The 26,000-nt window shown below is 42.9% G+C and overlaps 1 protein-coding gene across 4 annotated transcripts in view; it reads left to right on the top strand.

Moving 5' to 3' along the window:
* clgn (calmegin) overlaps window positions 1–26,000 on the top strand; it is a 30,021-nt gene that overhangs the window by 945 nt on the left and 3,076 nt on the right. For all 4 annotated transcript variants that reach the window (XR_014393097.1, XM_082978606.1, XM_082978605.1 and 1 more), the window contains exons 2-10: window positions 732–953; window positions 1,489–1,621; window positions 1,896–2,037; window positions 2,169–2,250; window positions 13,049–13,241; window positions 21,432–21,621; window positions 22,387–22,500; window positions 23,397–23,553; window positions 24,250–24,465. Coding sequence is in view for 3 of the 4 variants with exons in the window: in XM_082978606.1 (XP_082834732.1) it covers window positions 732–953; window positions 1,489–1,621; window positions 1,896–2,037; window positions 2,169–2,250; window positions 13,049–13,241; window positions 21,432–21,621; window positions 22,387–22,500; window positions 23,397–23,553; window positions 24,250–24,465 (1,449 nt within the window). In the remaining variant the exon portion in view is untranslated. The remainder of the gene's footprint in view (window positions 1–731; window positions 954–1,488; window positions 1,622–1,895; window positions 2,038–2,168; window positions 2,251–13,048; window positions 13,242–21,431; window positions 21,622–22,386; window positions 22,501–23,396; window positions 23,554–24,249; window positions 24,466–26,000) is intronic.

The following is a 26,000-nucleotide window of genomic DNA, read 5'->3' as shown; positions in this document are numbered from 1 at the left end:
GCTCGACGTTATGTTTACTCCAGCCCCGAGGGCCATTGATTTTGAAAATACTCTATCAAGCCATATTCAACCTTTACTCAATTGTAGCTGGCAATCTTATTGGTTCAAGTTGATGAAATGCTTGTCTAGTTATAATCTGAAAAGTGTCCTGGTTGGTGACAAGTCAATATTTTGCAAGTCATTGAAATGCAGAAAACCATTTTCGCATGGATTCATGAGTAATTGTATTTCATGGTACACATCTTTGAAACCTGATTTAGGGTGTCTGTTTTTTAACATTCAGAAATATATTTTTATTGGAAAAAGCAGAGCCATGTATAATCTTTCTCTTGTGAAAGCCATCCATTTCCTTGCATACGGCCAAATTGCATTACAGTGACAAAACCTTATTTTGTTTTTAGAAAGTATTTGTAGATGGAAAGATAGTGTCTGGAAAAGTACCTTTGAAATCAGAAGTGTATTAACCTTATTCCTGACCTCTTTCTTTGCTTTTCTCTCTCTTGGTCCGTCTTCCTCAAATCCTCCATTTACACCCTTACTTCACATGTTCTCCATCCCCACTGTCACGCCTTCTTCTCCCTCTCTCACCCCCCCACCCACTCCATTCCCCCTCCTCTCACAATGTCCGTCCCAACCCCTCACCTCTCCTCCCACCTTTCCACCCCCTCACCCTCTCCATTACCACTCTCTCCTCCCTTCCCCCTACCATCCATCTCCACGTCTCTCTCCAGATGAAGCTGTGGTGGGGCTGGGCGTGTGTGCTGCTCCTCTCCCTCCTGGCTCTCTCTGTGTCCCAGGCTGAAGCTCAGGATGACCTGGACCTGGAGATGGAGGAAGCTATGGTGGAAGACATGGTAGAAGATAGGGAAGACTCAGCAGAGATAGAGGGAGAGGCGGAGATGGAAGGGGAGGCGGAAGGGGAGAAGGGAACCGATGCCAACGTCTCCTTCCAGGTCAGTCAAAGGTCACCCAATAGGAAGTAGGATGACCTAGGTGGGGACATTTGAGATGGCACCCTTCTCCCTATGTAGTGTACCACGTGTGTGGGGCCTGGTCAGAAGTCTTGCAATATCTTGGAAATAGGGTGCCATTTTGGATGCATGCCTGGTGTGTTTTTTACACCCTCCAGTGTATCTCTACCCTTTTGAGTTTGAAACCCTAATCATTTGCCTATTATTTTTGTGTACCCGTAGCTAGTTAAACCCTAACTACAATCTCACTGTCATAACCCCAATTTTAGCCGGGGCCTTCAGGAAATCATGTCAGTAAATGTGTACTAAGCTGAGTCCCGATTCTCCACCCTTCCGGGTTTTACAGTGACAGAAAATCCCCCCAGCCGATTATTTAAATCCATGATGGGTAGTGTGAAGTGTACACTTCTGGATAAGGGTGAAGAATCTGGACCTAGCCCTACACTATATATCCCTCAGTTTGTGTTATATTTCACACACAAAGTAACCCCTCTGCCCCATTGGCTGAAAAACATAGGTGACCTACAAGACTCCTGTTCCCATCGGAGAGGTGTACTTCTCAGAGACCTTTGACGACGGCTCACTGGACAGGTGGCAGGTGTCAAAGACAATGAAGGAAGACGCAGACGATGAAATTGCTAAATATGATGGTAAGAAACAGACCACTTTTGCCCCCCACTCTACACTCTCCACTTGTGTGTGTTTTATGGGCACGCACATGTGTCTTTTTGCCAGTGTGTCAGTGAGAGACGACCCTGTTTCTTCTACTACTTAACCCCTCTCTCCTCTCCTGACCCCTCTCCTGACACTTCTCTCCTCTCCTGACCCCTCTCTCCTCTCCTGACCCCTCTCCTGACCCTTCTCTCCTCTCCTGACCCCTCTCCTGACACTTCTCTCCTCTCCTGACCCCTCTCTCCTCTCCAGGTAAGTGGTCTGTGGAGCAGCTGAAGGAGAATAAAGTACCAGGAGACATGGGTCTGGTTCTTAAGTCCCGGGCCAAACATCACGCCATCGCCTCCCTGTTGGACAGACCCTTCCTCTTCCGGGACGACGCCCTAGTCGTACAGTGAGTTTGACCTCTTACCTTTTTTGTTTTGTGTATAAAAGTGCATTTTCAAAATTAGCTTTTGAGTACACTTGAGGCTAATTCATATTAACCGCTGAACTTTTAGAGAAACCTGTGTGCGTTTACCTTAGGTATGAGGTGAACTTCCAGGATGGTATTGACTGTGGTGGAGCCTACATCAAACTGCTGTCAGACGAAGATGACCTGGATCTGGTACGTTGGTGTTATTACTATAATCTGATCTATGATGTTGGTTAGTCTAGTCCCAGATCTGTTGGTGTTATTACTATAATCTGATCTATGATGTTGGTTAGTCTAGTCTCAGATCTGTTGGTGTTATTACTATAATCTGATCTATGATGTTGGTTAGTCTAGTCCCAGATCTGTTGGTGGTGTTACTATAATCTGATCTATGATGTTGGTTAGTCTAGTCTCAGATCTGTTGGTGTTATTACTATAATCTGATCTATGATGTTGGTTAGTCTAGTCTCAGATCTGTTGGTGGTGTTACTATAATCTGATCTATGATGTTGGTTAGTCTAGTCCCAGATCTGTTGGTGTTATTACTATAATCTGATCTATGATGTTGGTTAGTCTAGTCCCAGATCTGTTGGTGTTATTACTATAATCTGATCTATGATGTTGGTTAGTCTAGTCCCAGATCTGTTGGTGTTATTACTATAATCTGATCTATGATGTTGGTTAGTCTAGTCTCAGATCTGTTGGTGTTATTACTATAATCTGATCTATGATGTTGGTTAGTCTAGTCTCAGATCTGTTGGTGTTATTACTATAATCTGATCTATGATGTTGGTTAGTCTAGTCCCAGATCTGTTGGTGTTATTACTATAATCTGATCTATGATGTTGGTTAGTCTAGTCCCAGATCTGTTGGTGTTATTACTATAATCTGATCTATGATGTTGGTTAGTCTAGTCCCAGATCTGTTGGTGTTATTACTATAATCTGATCTATGATGTTGGTTAGTCTAGTCCCAGATCTGTTGGTGTTATTACTATAATCTGATCTATGATGTTGGTTAGTCTAGTCTCAGATCTGTTGGTGTTATTACTATAATCTGATCTATGATGTTGGTTAGTCTAGTCCCAGATCTGTTGGTGTTATTACTATAATCTGATCTATGATGTTGGTTAGTCTAGTCCCAGATCTGTTGGTGTTATTACTATAATCTGATCTATGATGTTGGTTAGTCTAGTCCCAGATCTGTTGGTGTTATTACTATAATCTGATCTATGATGTTGGTTAGTCTAGTCTCAGATCTGTTGGTGTTATTACTATAATCTGATCTATGATGTTGGTTAGTCTAGTCCCAGATCTGTTGGTGTTATTACTATAATCTGATCTATGATGTTGGTTAGTCTAGTCTCAGATCTGTTGGTGTTATTACTATAATCTGATCTATGATGTTGGTTAGTCTAGTCCAGATCTGTTGGTGTTATTACTATAATCTGATCTATGATGTTGGTTAGTCTAGTCCCAGATCTGTTGGTGTTATTACTATAATCTGATCTATGATGTTGGTTAGTCTAGTCCCAGATCTGTTGGTGTTATTACTATAATCTGATCTATGATGTTGGTTAGTCTAGTCTCAGATCTGTTGGTGTTATTACTATAATCTGATCTATGATGTTGGTTAGTCTAGTCTCAGATCTGTTGGTGTTATTACTATAATCTGATCTATGATGTTGGTTAGTCTAGTCTCAGATCTGTTGGTGTTATTACTATAATCTGATCTATGATGTTGGTTAGTCTAGTCCCAGATCTGTTGGTGTTATTACTATAATCTGATCTATGATGTTGGTTAGTCTAGTTCCAGATCTGTTGGTGTTATTACTATAATCTGATCTATGATGTTGGTTAGCCTAGTCCCAGATCTGTTGGTGTTATTACTATAATCTGATCTATGATGTTGGTTAGTCTAGTTCCAGATCTGTTGGTGTTATTACTATAATCTGATCTATGATGTTGGTTAGTCTAGTCCCAGATCTGTTGGTGTTATTACTATAATCTGATCTATGATGTTGGTTAGTCTAGTTCCAGATCTGTTGGTGTTATTACTATAATCTGATCTATGATGTTGGTTAGTCTAGTCCCAGATCTGTTGGTGTTATTACTATAATCTGATCTATGATGTTGGTTAGTCTAGTCTCAGATCTGTTGGTGTTATTACTATAATCTGATCTATGATGTTGGTTAGTCTAGTCTCAGATCTGTTGGTGTTATTACTATAATCTGATCTATGATGTTGGTTAGTCTAGTCTCAGATCTGTTGGTGTTATTACTATAATCTGATCTATGATGTTGGTTAGTCTAGTCCCAGATCTGTTGGTGTTATTACTATAATCTGATCTATGATGTTGGTTAGTCTAGTCCCAGATCTGTTGGTGTTATTACTATAATCTGATCTATGATGTTGGTTAGTCTAGTCTCAGATCTGTTGGTGTTATTACTATAATCTGATCTATGATGTTGGTTAGTCTAGTTCCAGATCTGTTGGTGTTATTACTATAATCTGATCTATGATGTTGGTTAGTCTAGTCTCAGATCTGTTGGTGTTATTACTATAATCTGATCTATGATGTTGGTTAGTCTAGTCTCAGATCTGTTGGTGGTGTTACTATAATCTGATCTATGATGTTGGTTAGTCTAGTTCCAGATCTGTTGGTGTTATTACTATAATCTTATCTATGATGTTGGTTAGTCTAGTCCCAGATCTGTTGGTGTTATTACTATAATCTGATCTATGATGTTGGTTAGTCTAGTCCCAGATCTGTTGGTGTTATTACTATAATCTGATCTATGATGTTGGTTAGTCTAGTTCCAGATCTGTTGGTGTTATTACTATAATCTGATCTATGATGTTGGTTAGTCTAGTCCCAGATCTGTTGGTGTTATTACTATAATCTGATCTATGATGTTGGTTAGTCTAGTTCCAGATCTGTTGGTGTTATTACTATAATCTGATCTATGATGTTGGTTAGTCTAGTCTCAGATCTGTTGGTGTTATTACTATAATCTGATCTATGATGTTGGTTAGTCTAGTTCCAGATCTGTTGGTGTTATTACTATAATCTGATCTATGATGTTGGTTAGTCTAGTCCCAGATCTGTTGGTGTTATTACTATAATCTGATCTATGATGTTGGTTAGTCTAGTCTCAGATCTGTTGGTGTTATTACTATAATCTGATCTATGATGTTGGTTAGTCTAGTCTCAGATCTGTTGGTGTTATTACTATAATCTGATCTATGATGTTGGTTAGTCTAGTCCCAGATCTGTTGGTGTTATTACTATAATCTGATCTATGATGTTGGTTAGTCTAGTCTCAGATCTGTTGGTGTTATTACTATAATCTGATCTATGATGTTGGTTAGTCTAGTCTCAGATCTGTTGGTGTTATTACTATAATCTGATCTATGATGTTGGTTAGTCTAGTCTCAGATCTGTTGGTGGTGTTACTATAATCTGATCTATGATGTTGGTTAGTCTAGTCCCAGATCTGTTGGTGTTATTACTATAATCTGATCTATGATGTTGGTTAGTCTAGTCCCAGATCTGTTGGTGTTATTACTATAATCTGATCTATGATGTTGGTTAGTCTAGTCCCAGATCTGTTGGTGTTATTACTATAATCTGATCTATGATGTTGGTTAGTCTAGTTCCAGATCTGTTGGTGTTATTACTATAATCTGATCTATGATGTTGGTTAGTCTAGTCTCAGATCTGTTGGTGTTATTACTATAATCTGATCTATGATGTTGGTTAGTCTAGTCTCAGATCTGTTGGTGTTATTACTATAATCTGATCTATGATGTTGGTTAGTCTAGTCCCAGATCTGTTGGTGTTATTACTATAATCTGATCTATGATGTTGGTTAGTCTAGTCTCAGATCTGTTGGTGGTGTTACTATAATCTGATCTATGATGTTGGTTAGTCTAGTCCCAGATCTGTTGGTGTTATTACTATAATCTGATCTATGATGTTGGTTAGTCTAGTCTCAGATCTGTTGGTGTTATTACTGTAATCTGATCTATGATGTTGGTTAGTCTAGTTCCAGATCTGTTGGTGTTATTACTATAATCTGATCTATGATGTTGGTTAGTCTAGTCTCAGATCTGTTGGTGTTATTACTATAATCTGATCTATGATGTTGGTTAGTCTAGTCCCAGATCTGTTGGTGTTATTACTATAATCTGATCTATGATGTTGGTTAGTCTAGTTCCAGATCTGTTGGTGTTATTACTATAATCTGATCTATGATGTTGGTTAGTCTAGTCCCAGATCTGTTGGTGTTATTACTATAATCTGATCTATGATGTTGGTTAGCCTAGTCCCAGATCTGTTGGTGGTGTTACTATAATCTGATCTATGATGTTGGTTAGTCTAGTTCCAGATCTGTTGGTGTTATTACTATAATCTGATCTATGATGTTGGTTAGTCTAGTCCCAGATCTGTTGGTGTTATTACTATAATCTGATCTATGATGTTGGTTAGTCTAGTCTCAGATCTGTTGGTGTTATTACTATAATCTGATCTATGATGTTGGTTAGTCTAGTCCCAGATCTGTTGGTGTTATTACTATAATCTGATCTATGATGTTGGTTAGTCTAGTCTCAGATCTGTTGGTGTTATTACTATAATCTGATCTATGATGTTGGTTAGTCTAGTCTCAGATCTGTTGGTGTTATTACTATAATCTGATCTATGATGTTGGTTAGTCTAGTCTCAGATCTGTTGGTGTTATTACTATAATCTGATCTATGATGTTGGTTAGTCTAGTCTCAGATCTGTTGGTGTTATTACTATAATCTGATCTATGATGTTGGTTAGTCTAGTCTCAGATCTGTTGGTGTTATTACTATAATCTGATCTATGATGTTGGTTAGTCTAGTCCCAGATCTGTTGGTGGTGTTACTATAATCTGATCTATGATGTTGGTTAGTCTAGTCCCAGATCTGTTGGTGTTATTACTATAATCTGATCTATGATGTTGGTTAGTCTAGTCCCAGATCTGTTGGTGTTATTACTATAATCTGATCTATGATGTTGGTTAGTCTAGTCCCAGATCTGTTGGTGTTATTACTATAATCTGATCTATGATGTTGGTTAGTCTAGTCCCAGATCTGTTGGTGTTATTACTATAATCTGATCTATGATGTTGGTTAGTCTAGTCCCAGATCTGTTGGTGTTATTACTATAATCTGATCTATGATGTTGGTTAGTCTAGTTCCAGATCTGTTGGTGTTATTACTATAATCTGATCTATGATGTTGGTTAGTCTAGTCCCAGATCTGTTGGTGTTATTACTATAATCTGATCTATGATGTTGGTTAGTCTAGTCCCAGATCTGTTGGTGTTATTACTATAATCTGATCTATGATGTTGGTTAGTCTAGTCTCAGATCTGGTGGTGTTACTATAATCTGATCTATGATGTTGGTTAGTCTAGTCTCAGATCTGTTGGTGTTATTACTATAATCTGATCTATGATGTTGGTTAGTCTAGTCTCAGATCTGTTGGTGTTATTACTATAATCTGATCTATGATGTTGGTTAGTCTAGTCTCAGATCTGTTGGTGTTATTACTATAATCTGATCTATGATGTTGGGTAGTCTAGTCCCAGATCTGTTGGTGTTATTACTATAATCTGATCTATGATGTTGGTTAGTCTAGTCTCAGATCTGTTGGTGTTATTACTATAATCTGATCTATGATGTTGGTTAGTCTAGTCTCAGATCTGTTGGTGTTATTACTATAATCTGATCTATGATGTTGGTTAGTCTAGTCTCAGATCTGTTGGTGTTATTACTATAATCTGATCTATGATGTTGGTTAGTCTAGTCTCAGATCTGTTGGTGTTATTACTATAATCTGATCTATGATGTTGGTTAGTCTAGTCTCAGATCTGTTGGTGTTATTACTATAATCTGATCTATGATGTTGGTTAGTCTAGTCTCAGATCTGTTGGTGTTATTACTATAATCTGATCTATGATGTTGGTTAGTCTAGTCTCAGATCTGTTGGTGGTGTTACTATAATCTGATCTATGATGTTGGTTAGTCTAGTCTCAGATCTGTTGGTGTTATTACTATAATCTGATCTATGATGTTGGTTAGTCTAGTCCCAGATCTGTTGGTGTTATTACTATAATCTGATCTATGATGTTGGTTAGCCTAGTCCCAGATCTGTTGGTGTTATTACTATAATCTGATCTATGATGTTGGTTAGTCTAGTCCCAGATCTGTTGGTGTTATTACTATAATCTGATCTATGATGTTGGTTAGTCTAGTTCCAGATCTGTTGGTGTTATTACTATAATCTGATCTATGATGTTGGTTAGTCTAGTCCCAGATCTGTTGGTGTTATTACTATAATCTGATCTATGATGTTGGTTAGTCTAGTCCCAGATCTGTTGGTGTTATTACTATAATCTGATCTATGATGTTGGTTAGTCTAGTCCCAGATCTGTTGGTGGTGTTACTATAATCTGATCTATGATGTTGGTTAGTCTAGTTCCAGATCTGTTGGTGTTATTACTATAATCTGATCTATGATGTTGGTTAGTCTAGTTCCAGATCTGTTGGTGTTATTACTATAATCTGATCTATGATGTTGGTTAGTCTAGTCCCAGATCTGTTGGTGTTATTACTATAATCTGATCTATGATGTTGGTTAGCCTAGTCCCAGATCTGTTGGTGGTGTTACTATAATCTGATCTATGATGTTGGTTAGTCTAGTCCCAGATCTGTTGGTGTTATTACTATAATCTGATCTATGATGTTGGTTAGTCTAGTCCCAGATCTATTGGTGTTATTACTATAATCTGATCTATGATGTTGGTTAGTCTAGTCCCAGATCTGTTGGTGTTATTACTATAATCTGATCTATGATGTTGGTTAGCCTAGTCCCAGATCTGTTGGTGGTGTTACTATAATCTGATCTATGATGTTGGTTAGTCTAGTTCCAGATCTGTTGGTGTTATTACTATAATCTGATCTATGATGTTGGTTAGTCTAGTCCCAGATCTGTTGGTGTTATTACTATAATCTGATCTATGATGTTGGTTAGTCTAGTCTCAGATCTGTTGGTGTTATTACTATAATCTGATCTATGATGTTGGTTAGTCTAGTCCCAGATCTGTTGGTGTTATTACTATAATCTGATCTATGATGTTGGTTAGTCTAGTCTCAGATCTGTTGGTGTTATTACTATAATCTGATCTATGATGTTGGTTAGTCTAGTCTCAGATCTGTTGGTGTTATTACTATAATCTGATCTATGATGTTGGTTAGTCTAGTCTCAGATCTGTTGGTGTTATTACTATAATCTGATCTATGATGTTGGTTAGTCTAGTCTCAGATCTGTTGGTGTTATTACTATAATCTGATCTATGATGTTGGTTAGTCTAGTCTCAGATCTGTTGGTGTTATTACTATAATCTGATCTATGATGTTGGTTAGTCTAGTCCCAGATCTGTTGGTGGTGTTACTATAATCTGATCTATGATGTTGGTTAGTCTAGTCCCAGATCTGTTGGTGTTATTACTATAATCTGATCTATGATGTTGGTTAGTCTAGTCCCAGATCTGTTGGTGTTATTACTATAATCTGATCTATGATGTTGGTTAGTCTAGTCCCAGATCTGTTGGTGTTATTACTATAATCTGATCTATGATGTTGGTTAGTCTAGTCCCAGATCTGTTGGTGTTATTACTATAATCTGATCTATGATGTTGGTTAGTCTAGTCCCAGATCTGTTGGTGTTATTACTATAATCTGATCTATGATGTTGGTTAGTCTAGTTCCAGATCTGTTGGTGTTATTACTATAATCTGATCTATGATGTTGGTTAGTCTAGTCCCAGATCTGTTGGTGTTATTACTATAATCTGATCTATGATGTTGGTTAGTCTAGTCCCAGATCTGTTGGTGTTATTACTATAATCTGATCTATGATGTTGGTTAGTCTAGTCTCAGATCTGTTGGTGTTATTACTATAATCTGATCTATGATGTTGGTTAGTCTAGTCTCAGATCTGTTGGTGTTATTACTATAATCTGATCTATGATGTTGGTTAGTCTAGTCTCAGATCTGTTGGTGTTATTACTATAATCTGATCTATGATGTTGGTTAGTCTAGTCTCAGATCTGTTGGTGTTATTACTATAATCTGATCTATGATGTTGGGTAGTCTAGTCCCAGATCTGTTGGTGTTATTACTATAATCTGATCTATGATGTTGGTTAGTCTAGTCTCAGATCTGTTGGTGTTATTACTATAATCTGATCTATGATGTTGGTTAGTCTAGTCTCAGATCTGTTGGTGTTATTACTATAATCTGATCTATGATGTTGGTTAGTCTAGTCTCAGATCTGTTGGTGTTATTACTATAATCTGATCTATGATGTTGGTTAGTCTAGTCTCAGATCTGTTGGTGTTATTACTATAATCTGATCTATGATGTTGGTTAGTCTAGTCTCAGATCTGTTGGTGTTATTACTATAATCTGATCTATGATGTTGGTTAGTCTAGTCTCAGATCTGTTGGTGTTATTACTATAATCTGATCTATGATGTTGGTTAGTCTAGTCTCAGATCTGTTGGTGGTGTTACTATAATCTGATCTATGATGTTGGTTAGTCTAGTCTCAGATCTGTTGGTGTTATTACTATAATCTGATCTATGATGTTGGTTAGTCTAGTCCCAGATCTGTTGGTGTTATTACTATAATCTGATCTATGATGTTGGTTAGCCTAGTCCCAGATCTGTTGGTGTTATTACTATAATCTGATCTATGATGTTGGTTAGTCTAGTCCCAGATCTGTTGGTGTTATTACTATAATCTGATCTATGATGTTGGTTAGTCTAGTTCCAGATCTGTTGGTGTTATTACTATAATCTGATCTATGATGTTGGTTAGTCTAGTCCCAGATCTGTTGGTGTTATTACTATAATCTGATCTATGATGTTGGTTAGTCTAGTCCCAGATCTGTTGGTGTTATTACTATAATCTGATCTATGATGTTGGTTAGTCTAGTCCCAGATCTGTTGGTGGTGTTACTATAATCTGATCTATGATGTTGGTTAGTCTAGTTCCAGATCTGTTGGTGTTATTACTATAATCTGATCTATGATGTTGGTTAGTCTAGTTCCAGATCTGTTGGTGTTATTACTATAATCTGATCTATGATGTTGGTTAGTCTAGTCCCAGATCTGTTGGTGTTATTACTATAATCTGATCTATGATGTTGGTTAGCCTAGTCCCAGATCTGTTGGTGGTGTTACTATAATCTGATCTATGATGTTGGTTAGTCTAGTCCCAGATCTGTTGGTGTTATTACTATAATCTGATCTATGATGTTGGTTAGTCTAGTCCCAGATCTATTGGTGTTATTACTATAATCTGATCTATGATGTTGGTTAGTCTAGTCTCAGATCTGTTGGTGTTATTACTATAATCTGATCTATGATGTTGGTTAGTCTAGTCCCAGATCTGTTGGTGTTATTACTATAATCTGATCTATGATGTTGGTTAGTCTAGTCTCAGATCTGTTGGTGGTGTTACTATAATCTGATCTATGATGTTGGTTAGTCTAGTTCCAGATCTGTTGGTGTTATTACTATAATCTGATCTATGATGTTGGTTAGTCTAGTCCCAGATCTGTTGGTGGTGTTACTATAATCTGATCTATGATGTTGGTTAGTCTAGTCTCAGATCTGTTGGTGTTATTACTATAATCTGATCTATGATGTTGGTTAGTCTAGTCCCAGATCTGTTGGTGTTATTACTATAATCTGATCTATGATGTTGGTTAGTCTAGTCCCAGATCTGTTGGTGTTATTACTATAATCTGATCTATGATGTTGGTTAGTCTAGTCCCAGATCTGTTGGTGTTATTACTATAATCTGATCTATGATGTTGGTTAGTCTAGTCCCAGATCTGTTGGTGTTATTACTATAATCTGATCTATGATGTTGGTTAGTCTAGTCCCAGATCTGTTGGTGTTATTACTATAATCTGATCTATGATGTTGGTTAGTCTAGTCTCAGATCTGTTGGTGTTATTACTATAATCTGATCTATGATGTTGGTTAGTCTAGTCCCAGATCTGTTGGTGTTATTACTATAATCTGATCTATGATGTTGGTTAGTCTAGTCCCAGATCTGTTGGTGTTATTACTATAATCTGATCTATGATGTTGGTTAGTCTAGTCTCAGATCTGTTGGTGTTATTACTATAATCTGATCTATGATGTTGGTTAGTCTAGTCTCAGATCTGTTGGTGTTATTACTATAATCTGATCTATGATGTTGGTTAGTCTAGTCTCAGATCTGTTGGTGTTATTACTATAATCTGATCTATGATGTTGGTTAGTCTAGTCCCAGATCTGTTGGTGTTATTACTATAATCTGATCTATGATGTTGGTTAGTCTAGTCCCAGATCTGTTGGTGTTATTACTATAATCTGATCTATGATGTTGGTTAGTCTAGTCCCAGATCTGTTGGTGTTATTACTATAATCTGATCTATGATGTTGGTTAGTCTAGTCCCAGATCTGTTGGTGTTATTACTATAATCTGATCTATGATGTTGGTTAGTCTAGTCCCAGATCTGTTGGTGTTATTACTATAATCTGATCTATGATGTTGGTTAGTCTAGTCCCAGATCTGTTGGTGTTATTACTATAATCTGATCTATGATGTTGGTTAGTCTAGTCTCAGATCTGTTGGTGTTATTACTATAATCTGATCTATGATGTTGGTTAGTCTAGTTCCAGATCTGTTGATACTTGACTTTGGCCTGGCTCCCACTTCTAAAGTTAACTCTCTCTATTTATATGCCTCCGTAATGCTGTACTTTGCTTTTCGGCCCGCCCAAGGATTTCAATGGCAGAAAAATCCCCTGGTTTCAACATGACTTCCAGCTCTAACATTGCCTAGTATAGTCTCAGTATAGCTGACTGTAACGCTGTACCTTACTGTTGTGGTGTTCTAGGAGCAGTTTAATGACCGTACCTCCTACACCATCATGTTTGGTCCTGATAAGTGTGGAGAGGACTACAAGCTGCACTTCATCTTCCGCCACAGGAGCCCTCTGAACAAAGACCTGGAGGAGAAACACGCCAAGAGGGCCGATGTCGACCTGAAGAAGTTCTACACCGACAAGAAGACTCATCTCTACACACTGGGTAGGAGAGAGAGAGAGGAGAGGGGGTGGGGGAGAGAGAGAGGAGAGGGAGAGGGAGAGAGAGAGAGAGAGAGAGAGGGGGGGTGGGGGAGAGAGAGAGGAGAGGGAGAGAGAGAGAGAGAGAGAGGGGGGGGGTGGGGGAGAGAGAGAGGAGAGGGGGAGAGAGAGAGAGAGAGAGAGAGGGGAGGTGTGGGTTGGGGGAAGAGGGGGTAGGGGAGAGAGAGAAGAGATGTGAGGAGGGGGTAGGGGAGAGGAGGTGGGGGTTGGGGGAAGAGGGGGTAGGAGAGAGAGAGAGGAAGAGGGGGTAGGGGAGAGAGAGAGGAGGTGGGGGGTAGGGGAGAGAGAGAGGGGGTGTGGGTTGGGGGGGAGGGGGTAGGGGAGAGGAGGTGGGGGGGAGGAGGGGGTAGGGGAGAGAGCGAGGAGGTGAGGAGGGGGTGGGGGGAGATGGGATGCGAGGAATCGTGGAAAGACAATGACAGAGAGCAACCCAGCTCTACGTGTCTGCTGGTTTGTGACCCACTGACTCCGACCCCGGTTAGAGGGGAACCCTTCAACCCAACAGTTGACACACACAGGAATTTGAATTCATATACACTGGAGATGAACATGGGGATGGTGGTGGTTCTGTAAGGGACAGAAACAGAGGTAATGAGTACACACATACTGAATACATACACCAAGTCACAGAGCAGAAATACATGGCTGAGGACTGTATAGATTACATTACAAACTGGGTGGATGGCGCCCTGAATGCTGATTGGCTGACAGCCGTCGTATATCAGACCGTATACAACGGGTATGACAAAACATGTTTTTACTGCTCTAATTACGTTGGTAACCAGTTTTTAATAGCAATAAGGCACCTCAGGGGTTTATGGTATATGGGCAATATACCATGGCTAAGGGCTGTGTCCAGGCACTCTGCTGTGGTATATTGGCCATATACCACACCCCCTCTGACCTTATTGCTGAATTACACCACACAGTGAACTCAGAGGACAATAGTAGTAACTGACTATGAAGACCCACATGCACAAGTCTCACAACTCACTTTGGGAACACCCACCATCCCATATTCAGAAATGAGTCCAGTTGTTGATGGGCAGACACAGATGTTACTGCCTGATGGAGACTGACAGTATTGTAGAGACTGATGTTACTACCTGATGGAGACTGACAGTATTGTAGAGACAGATGTTACTACCTGATGGAGACTAACAGTATTGTAGAGACAGATGTTACTACCTGATGGAGACTGACAGTATTGTATAGACTGATGTTATTACCTGATGGAGACTGACAGTATTGTAGAGACACAGATGTTACTGCCTGATGGAGACTGACAGTATTGTAGAGACAGAGATGTTACTGCCTGATGGAGACTGACAGTATTGTAGAGACAGAGATGTTACTACCTGATGGAGACTGACAGTATTGTAGAGACAGAGATGTTACAGCCTGATGGAGACTGACAGTATTGTAGAGACAGATGTTACTACCTGATGGAGACTGACAGTATTGTAGAGACAGAGATGTTACAGCCTGATGGAGACTGACAGTATTGTAGAGACAGATGTTACTGCCTGATGGAGACTGACAGTATTGTAGAGACAGATGTTACTGCCGGATGGAGACTGACAGTATTGTAGAGACAGAGATGTTACTGCCTGATGGAGACTGACAGTATTGTAGAGACAGATGTTACTGCCTGATGGAGACTGACAGTATTGTAGAGACAGATGTTACTACCTGATGGAGACTGACAGTATTGTAGAGACGGATGTTACTACCTGATGGAGACTGACAGTATTGTAGAGACAGATGTTACTGCCTGATGGAGACTGACAGTATTGTAGAGACAGATGTTACTGCCTGATGGAGACTGACAGTATTGTAGAGACAGAGATGTTACTGCCGGATGGAGACTGACAGTATTGTAGAGACAGATGTTACTGCCTGATGGAGACTGACAGTATTGTAGAGACAGAGATGTTACTGCCGGATGGAGACTGACAGTATTGTAGAGACAGAGATGTTACTGCCTGATGGAGACTGACAGTATTGTAGAGACAGAGATGTTACTGCCTGATGGAGACTGACAGTATTGTAGAGACTGATGTTACTACCTGATGGAGACTGACAGTATTGTAGAGACAGAGATGTTACTGCCTGATGGAGACTGACAGTATTGCAGAGACAGATGTTATTGCCTGATGGAGACTGACAGTATTGCAGAGACAGATGTTACTGCCTGATGGAGACTGACAGTATTGTAGAGACAGATGTTACTGCCTGATGGAGACTGACAGTATTGTAGAGACAGAGATGTTACTGCCTGATGGAGACTGACAGTATTGTAGAGACAGATGTTACTACCTGATGGAGACTGACAGTATTGTAGAGACAGATGTTACTACCTGATGGAGACTGACAGTATTGTAGAGACAGAGATGTTACTGCCTGATGGAGACTGACAGTATTGTAGAGACAGAGATGTTACTGCCGGATGGAGACTGACAGTATTGTAGAGACAGATGTTACTGCCTGATGGAGACTGACAGTATTGTAGAGACAGATGTTACTACCTGATGGAGACTGACAGTATTGTAGAGACAGATGTTACTGCCGGATGGAGACTGACAGTATTGTAGAGACAGATGTTACTGCCTGATGGAGACTGACAGTATTGTAGAGACAGATGTTACTACCTGATGGAGACTGACAGTATTGTAGAGACAGAGATGTTACTGCCTGATGGAGACTGACAGTATTGTAGAGACAGAGACGTTACTGCCTGATGGAGACTGACAGTATTGTAGAGACAGAGATGTTACTGCCGGATGGAGACTGACAGTATTGTAGAGACAGATGTTACTGCCTGATGGAGACTGACAGTATTGTAGAGACAGAGATGTTACTACCTGATGGAGACTGACAGTATTGTAGAGACAGAGATGTTACTACCTGATGGAGACTAACAGTATTGTAGAGACAGAGATGTTACTGCCTGATGGAGACTGACAGTATTGTAGAGACACAGATGTTACTGCCTGATGGAGACTGACAGTATTGTAGAGACAGAGATGTTACTGCCTGATGGAGACTAACAGTATTGTAGAGACAGAGATGTTACTGCCTGATGGAGACTGACAGTATTTTAGAGACAGAGATGTTACTGCCTGATGGAGACTGACAGTATTGTAGAGACAGATGTTACTGCCTGATGGAGACTGACAGTATTGTAGAGACAGATGTTACTGCCTGATGGAGACTGACAGTATTGTAGAGACAGATGTTACTGCCTGATGGAGACTGACAGTATTGTAGAGACAGATGTTACTACCTGATGGAGACTGACAGTATTGTAGAGACAGATGTTACTGCCTGATGGAGACTGACAGTATTGCAGAGACAGATGTTACTGCCTGATGGAGACTGACAGTATTGTAGAGACAGATGTTACTACCTGATGGAGACTGACAGTATTGTAGAGACAGATGTTACTGCCTGATGGAGACTGACAGTATTGCAGAGACAGATGTTACTGCCTGATGGAGACTGACAGTATTGTAGAGACAGATGTTACTGCCTGATGGAGACTGACAGTATTGTAGAGACAGATGTTACTGCCTGATGGAGACTGACAGTATTGTAGAGACAGAGATGTTACTGCCTGATGGAGACTGACAGTATTGTAGAGACAGATGTTACTGCCTGATGGAGACTGACAGTATTGTAGAGACAGAGATGTTACTGCCTGATGGAGACTGACAGTATTGTAGAGACAGATGTTACTGCCTGATGGAGACTGACAGTATTGTAGAGACAGATGTTACTACCTGATGGAGACTGACAGTATTGTAGAGACAGAGATGTTACTGCCTGATGGAGACTGACAGTATTGTAGAGACAGAGATGTTACTGCCTGATGGAGACTGACAGTATTGTAGAGACAGATGTTACTACCTGATGGAGACTGACAGTATTGTAGAGACAGAGATGTTACTGCCTGATGGAGACTGACAGTATTGTAGAGACAGATGTTACTGCCTGATGGAGACTGACAGTATTGTAGAGACAGATGTTACTACCTGATGGAGACTGACAGTATTGTAGAGACAGATGTTACTGCCTGATGGAGACTGACAGTATTGTAGAGACAGATGTTACTGCCTGATGGAGACTGACAGTATTGTAGAGACAGAGATGTTACTGCCGGATGGAGACTGACAGTATTGTAGAGACAGATGTTACTGCCTGATGGAGACTGACAGTATTGTAGAGACAGAGATGTTACTGCCTGATGGAGACTGACAGTATTGTAGAGACAGATGTTACTGCCTGATGGAGACTGACAGTATTGTAGAGACAGATGTTACTACCTGATGGAGACTGACAGTATTGTAGAGACAGATGTTACTGCCTGATGGAGACTGACAGTATTGCAGAGACAGATGTTACTGCCTGATGGAGACTGACAGTATTGTAGAGACAGATGTTACTGCCTGATGGAGACTGACAGTATTGTAGAGACAGATGTTACTACCTGATGGAGACTGACAGTATTGTAGAGACAGATGTTACTGCCTGATGGAGACTGACAGTATTGTAGAGACAGAGATGTTACTACCTGATGGAGACTGACAGTATTGTAGAGACAGATGTTACTACCTGATGGAGACTGACAGTATTGTAGAGACAGATGTTACTGCCTGATGGAGACTGACAGTATTGTAGAGACAGATGTTACTGCCTGATGGAGACTGACAGTATTGTAGAGACAGAGATGTTACTACCTGATGGAGACTGACAGTATTGTAGAGACAGATGTTACTGCCTGATGGAGACTGACAGTATTGTAGAGACAGAGATGTTACTGCCTGATGGAGACTAACAGTATTGTAGAGACAGATGTTACTACCTGATGGAGACTGACAGTATTGTAGAGACAGATGTTACTGCCGGATGGAGACTGACAGTATTGTAGAGACAGAGATGTTACTGCCTGATGGAGACTAACAGTATTGTAGAGACAGAGATGTTACTACCTGATGGAGACTGACAGTATTGTAGAGACAGATGTTACTGCCTGATGGAGACTGACAGTATTGTAGAGACAGATGTTACTGCCTGATGGAGACTGACAGTATTGTAGAGACAGAGATGTTACTACCTGATGGAGACTGACAGTATTGTAGAGACAGAGATGTTACTGCCGGATGGAGACTGACAGTATTGTAGAGACAGATGTTACTGCCTGATGGAGACTGACAGTATTGTAGAGACAGAGATGTTACTGCCTGATGGAGACTGACAGTATTGTAGAGACAGATGTTACTGCCTGATGGAGACTGACAGTATTGTAGAGACAGATGTTACTACCTGATGGAGACTGACAGTATTGTAGAGACAGATGTTACTGCCTGATGGAGACTGACAGTATTGTACAGACAGATGTTACTACCTGATGGAGACTGACAGTATTGTAGAGACAGATGTTACTGCCTGATGGAGACTGACAGTATTGTAGAGACAGATGTTACTACCTGATGGAGACTGACAGTATTGTAGAGACAGATGTTACTGCCGGATGGAGACTGACAGTATTGTAGAGACAGAGATGTTACAGCCTGATGGAGACTGACAGTATTGTAGAGACAGATGTTACTGCCTGATGGAGACTGACAGTATTGTAGAGACAGATGTTACTGCCTGATGGAGACTGACAGTATTGTAGAGACAGATGTTACTGCCTGATGGAGACTGACAGTATTGTAGAGACAGAGATGTTACTGCCTGATGGAGACTGACAGTATTGTAGAGACAGAGATGTTACTCCCGGGTGGAGACTGACAGTATTGTAGAGACAGATGTTACTGCCTGATGGAGACTGACAGTATTGTAGAGACAGAGATGTTACTGCCGGATGGAGACTGACAGTATTGTAGAGACAGATGTTACTGCCTGATGGAGACTGACAGTATTGTAGAGACAGATGTTACTACCTGATGGAGACTGACAGTATTGTAGAGACAGATGTTACTGCCTGATGGAGACTGACAGTATTGTAGAGACAGATGTTACTGCCTGATGGAGACTGACAGTATTGTAGAGACAGATGTTACTGCCTGATGGAGACTGACAGTATTGTAGAGACAGAGATGTTACTGCCGGATGGAGACTGACAGTATTGTAGAGACAGATGTTACTACCGGATGGAGACTGACAGTATTGTAGAGACAGATGTTACTGCCTGATGGAGACTGACAGTATTGTAGAGACAGAGATGTTACTGCCGGATGGAGACTGACAGTATTGTAGAGACAGATGTTACTGCCTGATGGAGACTGACAGTATTGTAGAGACAGATGTTACTACCTGATGGAGACTGACAGTATTGTAGAGACAGATGTTACTGCCTGATGGAGACTGACAGTATTGTAGAGACAGAGATGTTACTGCCTGATGGAGACTGACAGTATTGTAGAGACAGATGTTACTGCCTGATGGAGACTGACAGTATTGTAGAGACAGATGTTACTGCCTGATGGAGACTGACAATATTGTAGAGACAGATGTTACTGCCTGATGGAGACTGACAATATTGTAGAGACAGATGTTACTGCCTGATGGAGACTGACAGTATTGTAGAGACAGATGTTACTGCCTGATGGAGACTGACAATATTGTAGAGACAGATGTTACTGCCTGATGGAGACTGACAGTATTGTCTGACCTGCAGAGACAAAGGGATGGGCAAATGTACGGCCCCCTACCAACCTCCGTAGCAGGACACAGGTCAGAGAGTTTGAGAGGCAGGTTCATGGTTCGGTGGTGGGGGATGGGGACCTCAGGGTTGTGCTGATAACTCACCACAAGGGAATTTGTAACAGACACATTGAGATAAGAGACGATGTGTGTGTCCAGGACAAGTTACTCTCTTTTCTGAACTCATGTTTCATGTTTCTCTCCCCTCCCTCCCTCTCTCCCCTCCCTCCCTCTCTCCCCTCCCTCCCTCCCTCTCTCCCCTCCCTCCCTCCCTCTCTCCCTCCCTCTCTCCCTCCCTCTCTCCCCTCCCTCCCTCTCTCCCCTCCCTCCCTCTCTCCCCTCCCTCTCTCCCCTCCCTCCCTCTCTCCCCTCCCTCCCTCTCTCCCTCCCTCTCTCCCCTCCCTCCCTCTCTCCCCTCCCTCCCTCTCTCCCCTCCCTCTCTCCCCTCCCTCCCTCTCTCCCCTCCCTCCCTCTCTCCCTCCCTCTCTCCCCTCCCTCCCTCTCTCCCCTCCCTCCCTCTCTCCCCTCCCTCCCTCTCTCCCCTCCCTCTCTCCCTCTCTCCCTCCCTCTCTCCCCTCCCTCCCTCTCTCCCCTCCCTCTCTCCCCTACCTCCCTCCCTCTCTCCCTCCCTCTCTCCCCTCCCTCTCTCCCCTCCCTCCCTCCCTCTCTCCCTCCCTCTCTCCCCTCCCTCTCTCTCTCCCCTCCCTCTCTCTCTCCCCTCCCTCTCTCTCTCCCCTCCCTCCCTCTCTCCCTCCCTCTCTCCCCTCCCTCCCTCTCTCCCCTCCCTCCCTCTCTCCCCTCCCTCTCTCCCTCTCTCCCCTCCCTCCCTCTCTCCCCTCCCTCCCTCCCTCTCTCCCCTCCCTCCCTCTCTCCCCTCCCTCTCTCCCCTCCCTCCCTCTCTCCCCTCCCTCCCTCCCTCTCTCCCTCCCTCTCTCCCCTCCCTCCCTCTCTCCCCTCCCTCCCTCTCTCCCCTCCCTCTCTCCCTCCCTCTCTCCCCTCCCTCCCTCTCTCCCCTCCCTCCCTCTCTCCCCTCCCTCTCTCTCTCCCCTCCCTCTCTCTCTCCCCTCCCTCTCTCTCTCCCCTCCCTCTCTCTCTCCCCTCCGTCTCTCTCCCCCTCCCGCTCTCTCCCCTCCCGCTCTCTCTCCCCTCCCGCTCTCTCTCCCCTCCCTCTCTCTCTCTCCCCTCTCTCTCTCTCTCTCCCCTCTCTCTCTCTCTCCCCTCTCGCTCTCTCTCCCCTCCTCTCCCCGCTCTCCTCCCTCTCCCCGCTCTCCTCCCTCTCCCCGCTCTCCTCCCTCTCCCCGCTCTCCTCCCTCTCCCTCCCGCTCTCTCCTCTCCCCTCCCGCTCTCTCTCCCCTCCCACTCTCTCTCCCCTCCCGCTCTCCCCCCACCCCTCCTCTCTCCCCTCCCTCTCCCCCCCATACAGTCCTGAACCCAGACAACAGCTATGAGATCCTGGTAGACCAGAGCAGTGTTAGTCGTGGCTCTCTGCTTCATGATGTGGTTCCTCCTGTTAACCCCACCAAGGAGATAGATGATCCCACTGACTCTAAACCTGAAGACTGGGACGAGAGGGCCAAGATACCAGACCCAGAGGCTGTCAAACCTGACAACTGGTGGGTTCAACTTCAACACCACTTTTTGGGAATGTTTTTGGGGGAGTCGTGACTAAAAGCAAACCAGGTATTAGCAGGCATGACTTAGGAGAGGGTCTAGTTCTGAAGGATTTGTGCTTATATTCTAAAACAGAAATCCTTTAAGGACTGTAGATATAATGCGTCTATTAAAGCTGTATTATATGGCTTTGTAGGCGACCCGACCAAATTCATATAGAAATGTGAGTTTACACTCCATGGAAAGTTTATTAGGTACACCATCCCATTCAAGAAAATGTTTCGCTCCTACAGACAATGAGTCACGTGGTGTGAGGAATGTTTTCCTGGCACACATTAGGTCCCTTGATACCAATTGAGCAATGTTTTAATGCCCCGAAGAATTCAGGCTGTTCTGGAGGCAAAGGGGGTCCGACCCAGTATTAGATGGGTGTACCTAATAAACTGACCACTGAGTGTAGATCTGTCATTGGAAGGAAGTCTGATGAGGGGTAGATATGTTCTGTATGTGCCATTTCTATGCTTCCTGCCCTTAAGTTGAGTTTTTTTCAACTTTTGACTTTTTGTACATCTGCTGTCAGAGGTTTAGATGGTACAATGATTCTCTACATTTGTTTTGTCACAAACTGAAAATTAGGCAAAACTATTGTGATTTTTTTTTGCAGCCATGTAATGGTGTTTGCGATTTCTACATATTATGCCTCTAGGGGTAATATTGAGCAACATGCTTGGTTTTTATGCCAAACCATTTGGCATCTTGTGTTCCAGGGATGAGGAGGCTCCGGCTAAGATCCAGGACCCTGATGCTGTGAAGCCAGAGGGATGGCTGGACGACGAGCCTGAGTTTGTAGCCGACCCCGCCGCCAATAAACCAGACGACTGGTAAACACACTGAACATACACACACACACACACCGTACACACACACACACACACCGTACACACACACACATCAATAAAAACTGTTGTTTTGGGAACTCCACTTTTTCTGTCTTTCTCTCCTTTCTTTACATCCATCTCTCTCGCTCTCCTTTATCACCATCTCTCTCTTTCCTCTCTCACCATCTCTCTCTCCTCTCTCTCACCATCTCTCCTCTCTCTCTCCTCTCTCACCATCTCTCTCTCCTCTCTCTCACCATCTCTCTTTCCTCTCTCACCATCTCTCTTTCCTCTCTCACCATCTCTCTCTTCTCTCACCATCTCTCTCTCCTCTCACCATCTCTCTCTCCTCTCACCATCTCTCTCTCCTCTCTCACCATCTCTCTCTCCTCTCTCACCATCTCTCTCTCCTCTCTCACCATCTCTCTCTCCTCTCACCATCTCTCTCTCCTCTCACCATCTCTCTCCATCTCTCTCTCCTCTCTCCTCTCTCACCATCTCTCTCTTTCCTCTCTCACCATCTCTCTTTCCTCTCTCACCATCTCTCTCTCCTCTCTCTCACCATCTCTCTCCTCTCTCACCATCTCTCTCCATCTCTCTCTCTCTCTCCTCTCTCACCATCTCTCTCTCTCCTCTCTCACCATCTCTCACCATCTCTCTCTCTCCTCTCTCACCATCTCTCTCTCTCCTCTCTCACCATCTCTCTCTCTCTCTCCTCTCTCACCATCTCTCTCTCTCCATCTCTCTCCATCTCTCACCATCTCTCTCTCTATCTCTCCTCTCGCACCATATCTCCCTCCTCTCTCACCATATATCTCTCCTCTCACCATCTCTCTCCTCTCATCTCTCTCTCCTTTATCTCTCCTCTCTCACCATCTCTCTCCTTTATCTCTCTGTAGGGATGAGGAGATGGATGGAGAGTGGGAGGCCCCTCAGGTTCCTAACCCAGTGTGTGAGACAGCCCCTGGATGTGGGCAGTGGAAACCCCCTACCATCAACAACCCTCAGTACAAGGGCAAGTGGAAGGCCCCTCTGGTGGACAACCCCCACTACCAGGTAACATAATCCTTTCCTGAAGGCACATGTTTCATTAGGTTATTGTTGGTCTATAGGCCTGAGATCCCTTTCTTATTGCTGGTCTATAGGCCTGAGATCCCTGTCTTATTGTTGGTCTATAGGCCTGAGATCCCTGTCTTATTGTTGGTCTATAGGCCTGAGATCCCTGTCTTATTGTTGGTCTATAGGCCTGAGATCCCTGTCTTATTGTTGGTCTATAGGCCTGAGATCCCTGTCTTATTGTTGGTCTATAGGCCTGAGATCCCTGTCTTATTGTTGGTCTATAGGCCTGAGATCCCTGTCTTATTGTTGGTCTATAGGCCTGAGATCCCTGTCTTATTGTTGGTCTATAGGCCTGAGATCCCTGTCTTATTGTTGGTCTATAGGCCTGAGATCCCTGTCTTATTGTTGGTCTATAGGCCTGAGATCCCTGTCTTATTGTTGGTCTGTAAGGCTGATATTCAGAGCTGAGATCCCTGTCTTATTATTGGTCTGTAAGGCTGATATTCAGAGCTTCACCCAAATGTACATGACATTACATGACAATCTGCATGCACAGATCTCAAGTCAGAATGCCACTCTGAGTACATGTGGACACTAAAGCGTCTCTTCTGTAACATTTGACCTCTCCTCTCCCAGGGTGTGTGGACACTAAAGCATCTCTTCTACTGTAACATTTGACCTCTCCTCTCCCAGGGTGTGTGGAGCCCGCGTAAGATCCAGAACCCGGACTACTTTGAGGACCTGGCTCCGTTCAAGATGACGTCGTTCAGAGCCGTGGGGCTGGAGCTCTGGTCTATGACATCAGAGATCTACTTCGATAACTTCATCATCACTTCATATAAAGAGGTGGCTGATCGCTGGGCTGGAGACAGCTGGGGACTCAAGAAACTGGTGGCTAGTGCCAACGAGGTGTGTATGACACACACACACGTAGATAGACTCAGCAAAAAAGAAACGTCCCTTTTTCAGGACCCTGTCTTTCAAAGATAATTCATAAAAATCCAAATAACTTCACAGATCTTCATTGTAAAGGGTTTAAACACTGTTTCCCATGCTTGTTCAATGAACCATAAACAATGAATGAACATGCACCTATGGAACGGTCGTTAACACACTAACAGCTTACAGATGGTAGGCAATTAAGGTCACAGTTATGAAAATGTAGGACACTAAAGAGGCCTTTCTACTGACTCTAAAAAACACCAAATGAAAGATGCCCAGGGTCCCTGCTCATCTTCGTGAACGTGCCTTAGGCATGCTGCAAGGAGGCATGAGGACTGCAGATGTGGCCAGGGCAATAAATTGCAATGTCCGTACTGTGAGACGCCTAAGACAGCGCTACAGGGAGACAGGACGGACAGCTGATCGTCCTCACAGTGGCAGACCACGTGTAACAACACCTGCACAGGATCGGTACATCCGAACATCACACCTGCGGGACAGGTACAGGATGGCAACAACAACTGCCCGAGGTACACCAGGAACTCACAATCCCTCCATCAGTGCTCAGACTGTCCGCAATAGGCTGAGAGAGGCTGGACTGAGGGCTTGTAGGCCTGTTGTAAGGCAGGTCCTCACCAGACATCACCGGTAACAACGTCACCTATGGGCACAAACCCACCGTCGCTGGACCAGACAGGACTGGCAAAAAGTGCTCTTCACTGACGAGTCACGGTTTTGTCTCACCAGGGGTGATGGTCGGATTAGCGTTTATCATCTAAGGAATGAGCGTTACACCAAGGCCTGTACTCTGGAGAGGGATCGATTTGGAGGTGGAGGGTCCGTCATGGTCTGGGGCGGTGTGTCACAGCATCATCGGACTGAGCTCGTTGTCATTGCAGGCAATCTCAATGCTGTGCGTTACAGGGAAGACATCCTCCTCCCTCATGTGGTACCCTTCCTGCAGGCTCATCCTGACATGACCCTCCAGCATGACAATGCCACCAGCCATACTGCTCGTTCAGTGAGTGATTTCCTGCAGGACAGGAATGTCAGTGTTCTGCCATGGCCAGCGAAGAGCCCAGATCTCAATCCCATTGAGCACGTCTGGGGCCTGTTGGATCAGAGGGATAGGGCCAGGGCCATTCCCCCCAGAAATGTCTGGGAACTTGCAGGTGCCTTGGTGGAAGAGTGGGGTAACATCTCACAGCAAGAACTGGCTATTCTGGTGCAGTCCATGAGGAGGAGATGCACTGCAGTACTTAATGCAGCTGGTGGCCACACCAGATACTGACTGTTACTTTTGATTTTGACCCCCCCCCCTTTGTTCAGGGACACATTATTCCATTTGTTAGTCACATGTCTGTGGAACTTGTTCAGTTTAAGTCTGTTGTTGAATCTTATGTTCATAAATATTTACACATATTAAATTTGCTGAAAATAAACACAGTTGACAGTGCGAGGAAGTTTTGTTTTTTTGCTGAGTTTACAAACATGCAGAACAC

This window comes from Salmo salar, chromosome 08 (genome assembly GCF_965601325.2).
Source record: "Salmo salar chromosome 08, fSalSal1, whole genome shotgun sequence".
Lineage (NCBI taxonomy): Eukaryota > Metazoa > Chordata > Actinopteri > Salmoniformes > Salmonidae > Salmo > Salmo salar.
This window is presented reverse-complemented; position numbering and strand designations above follow the sequence as displayed.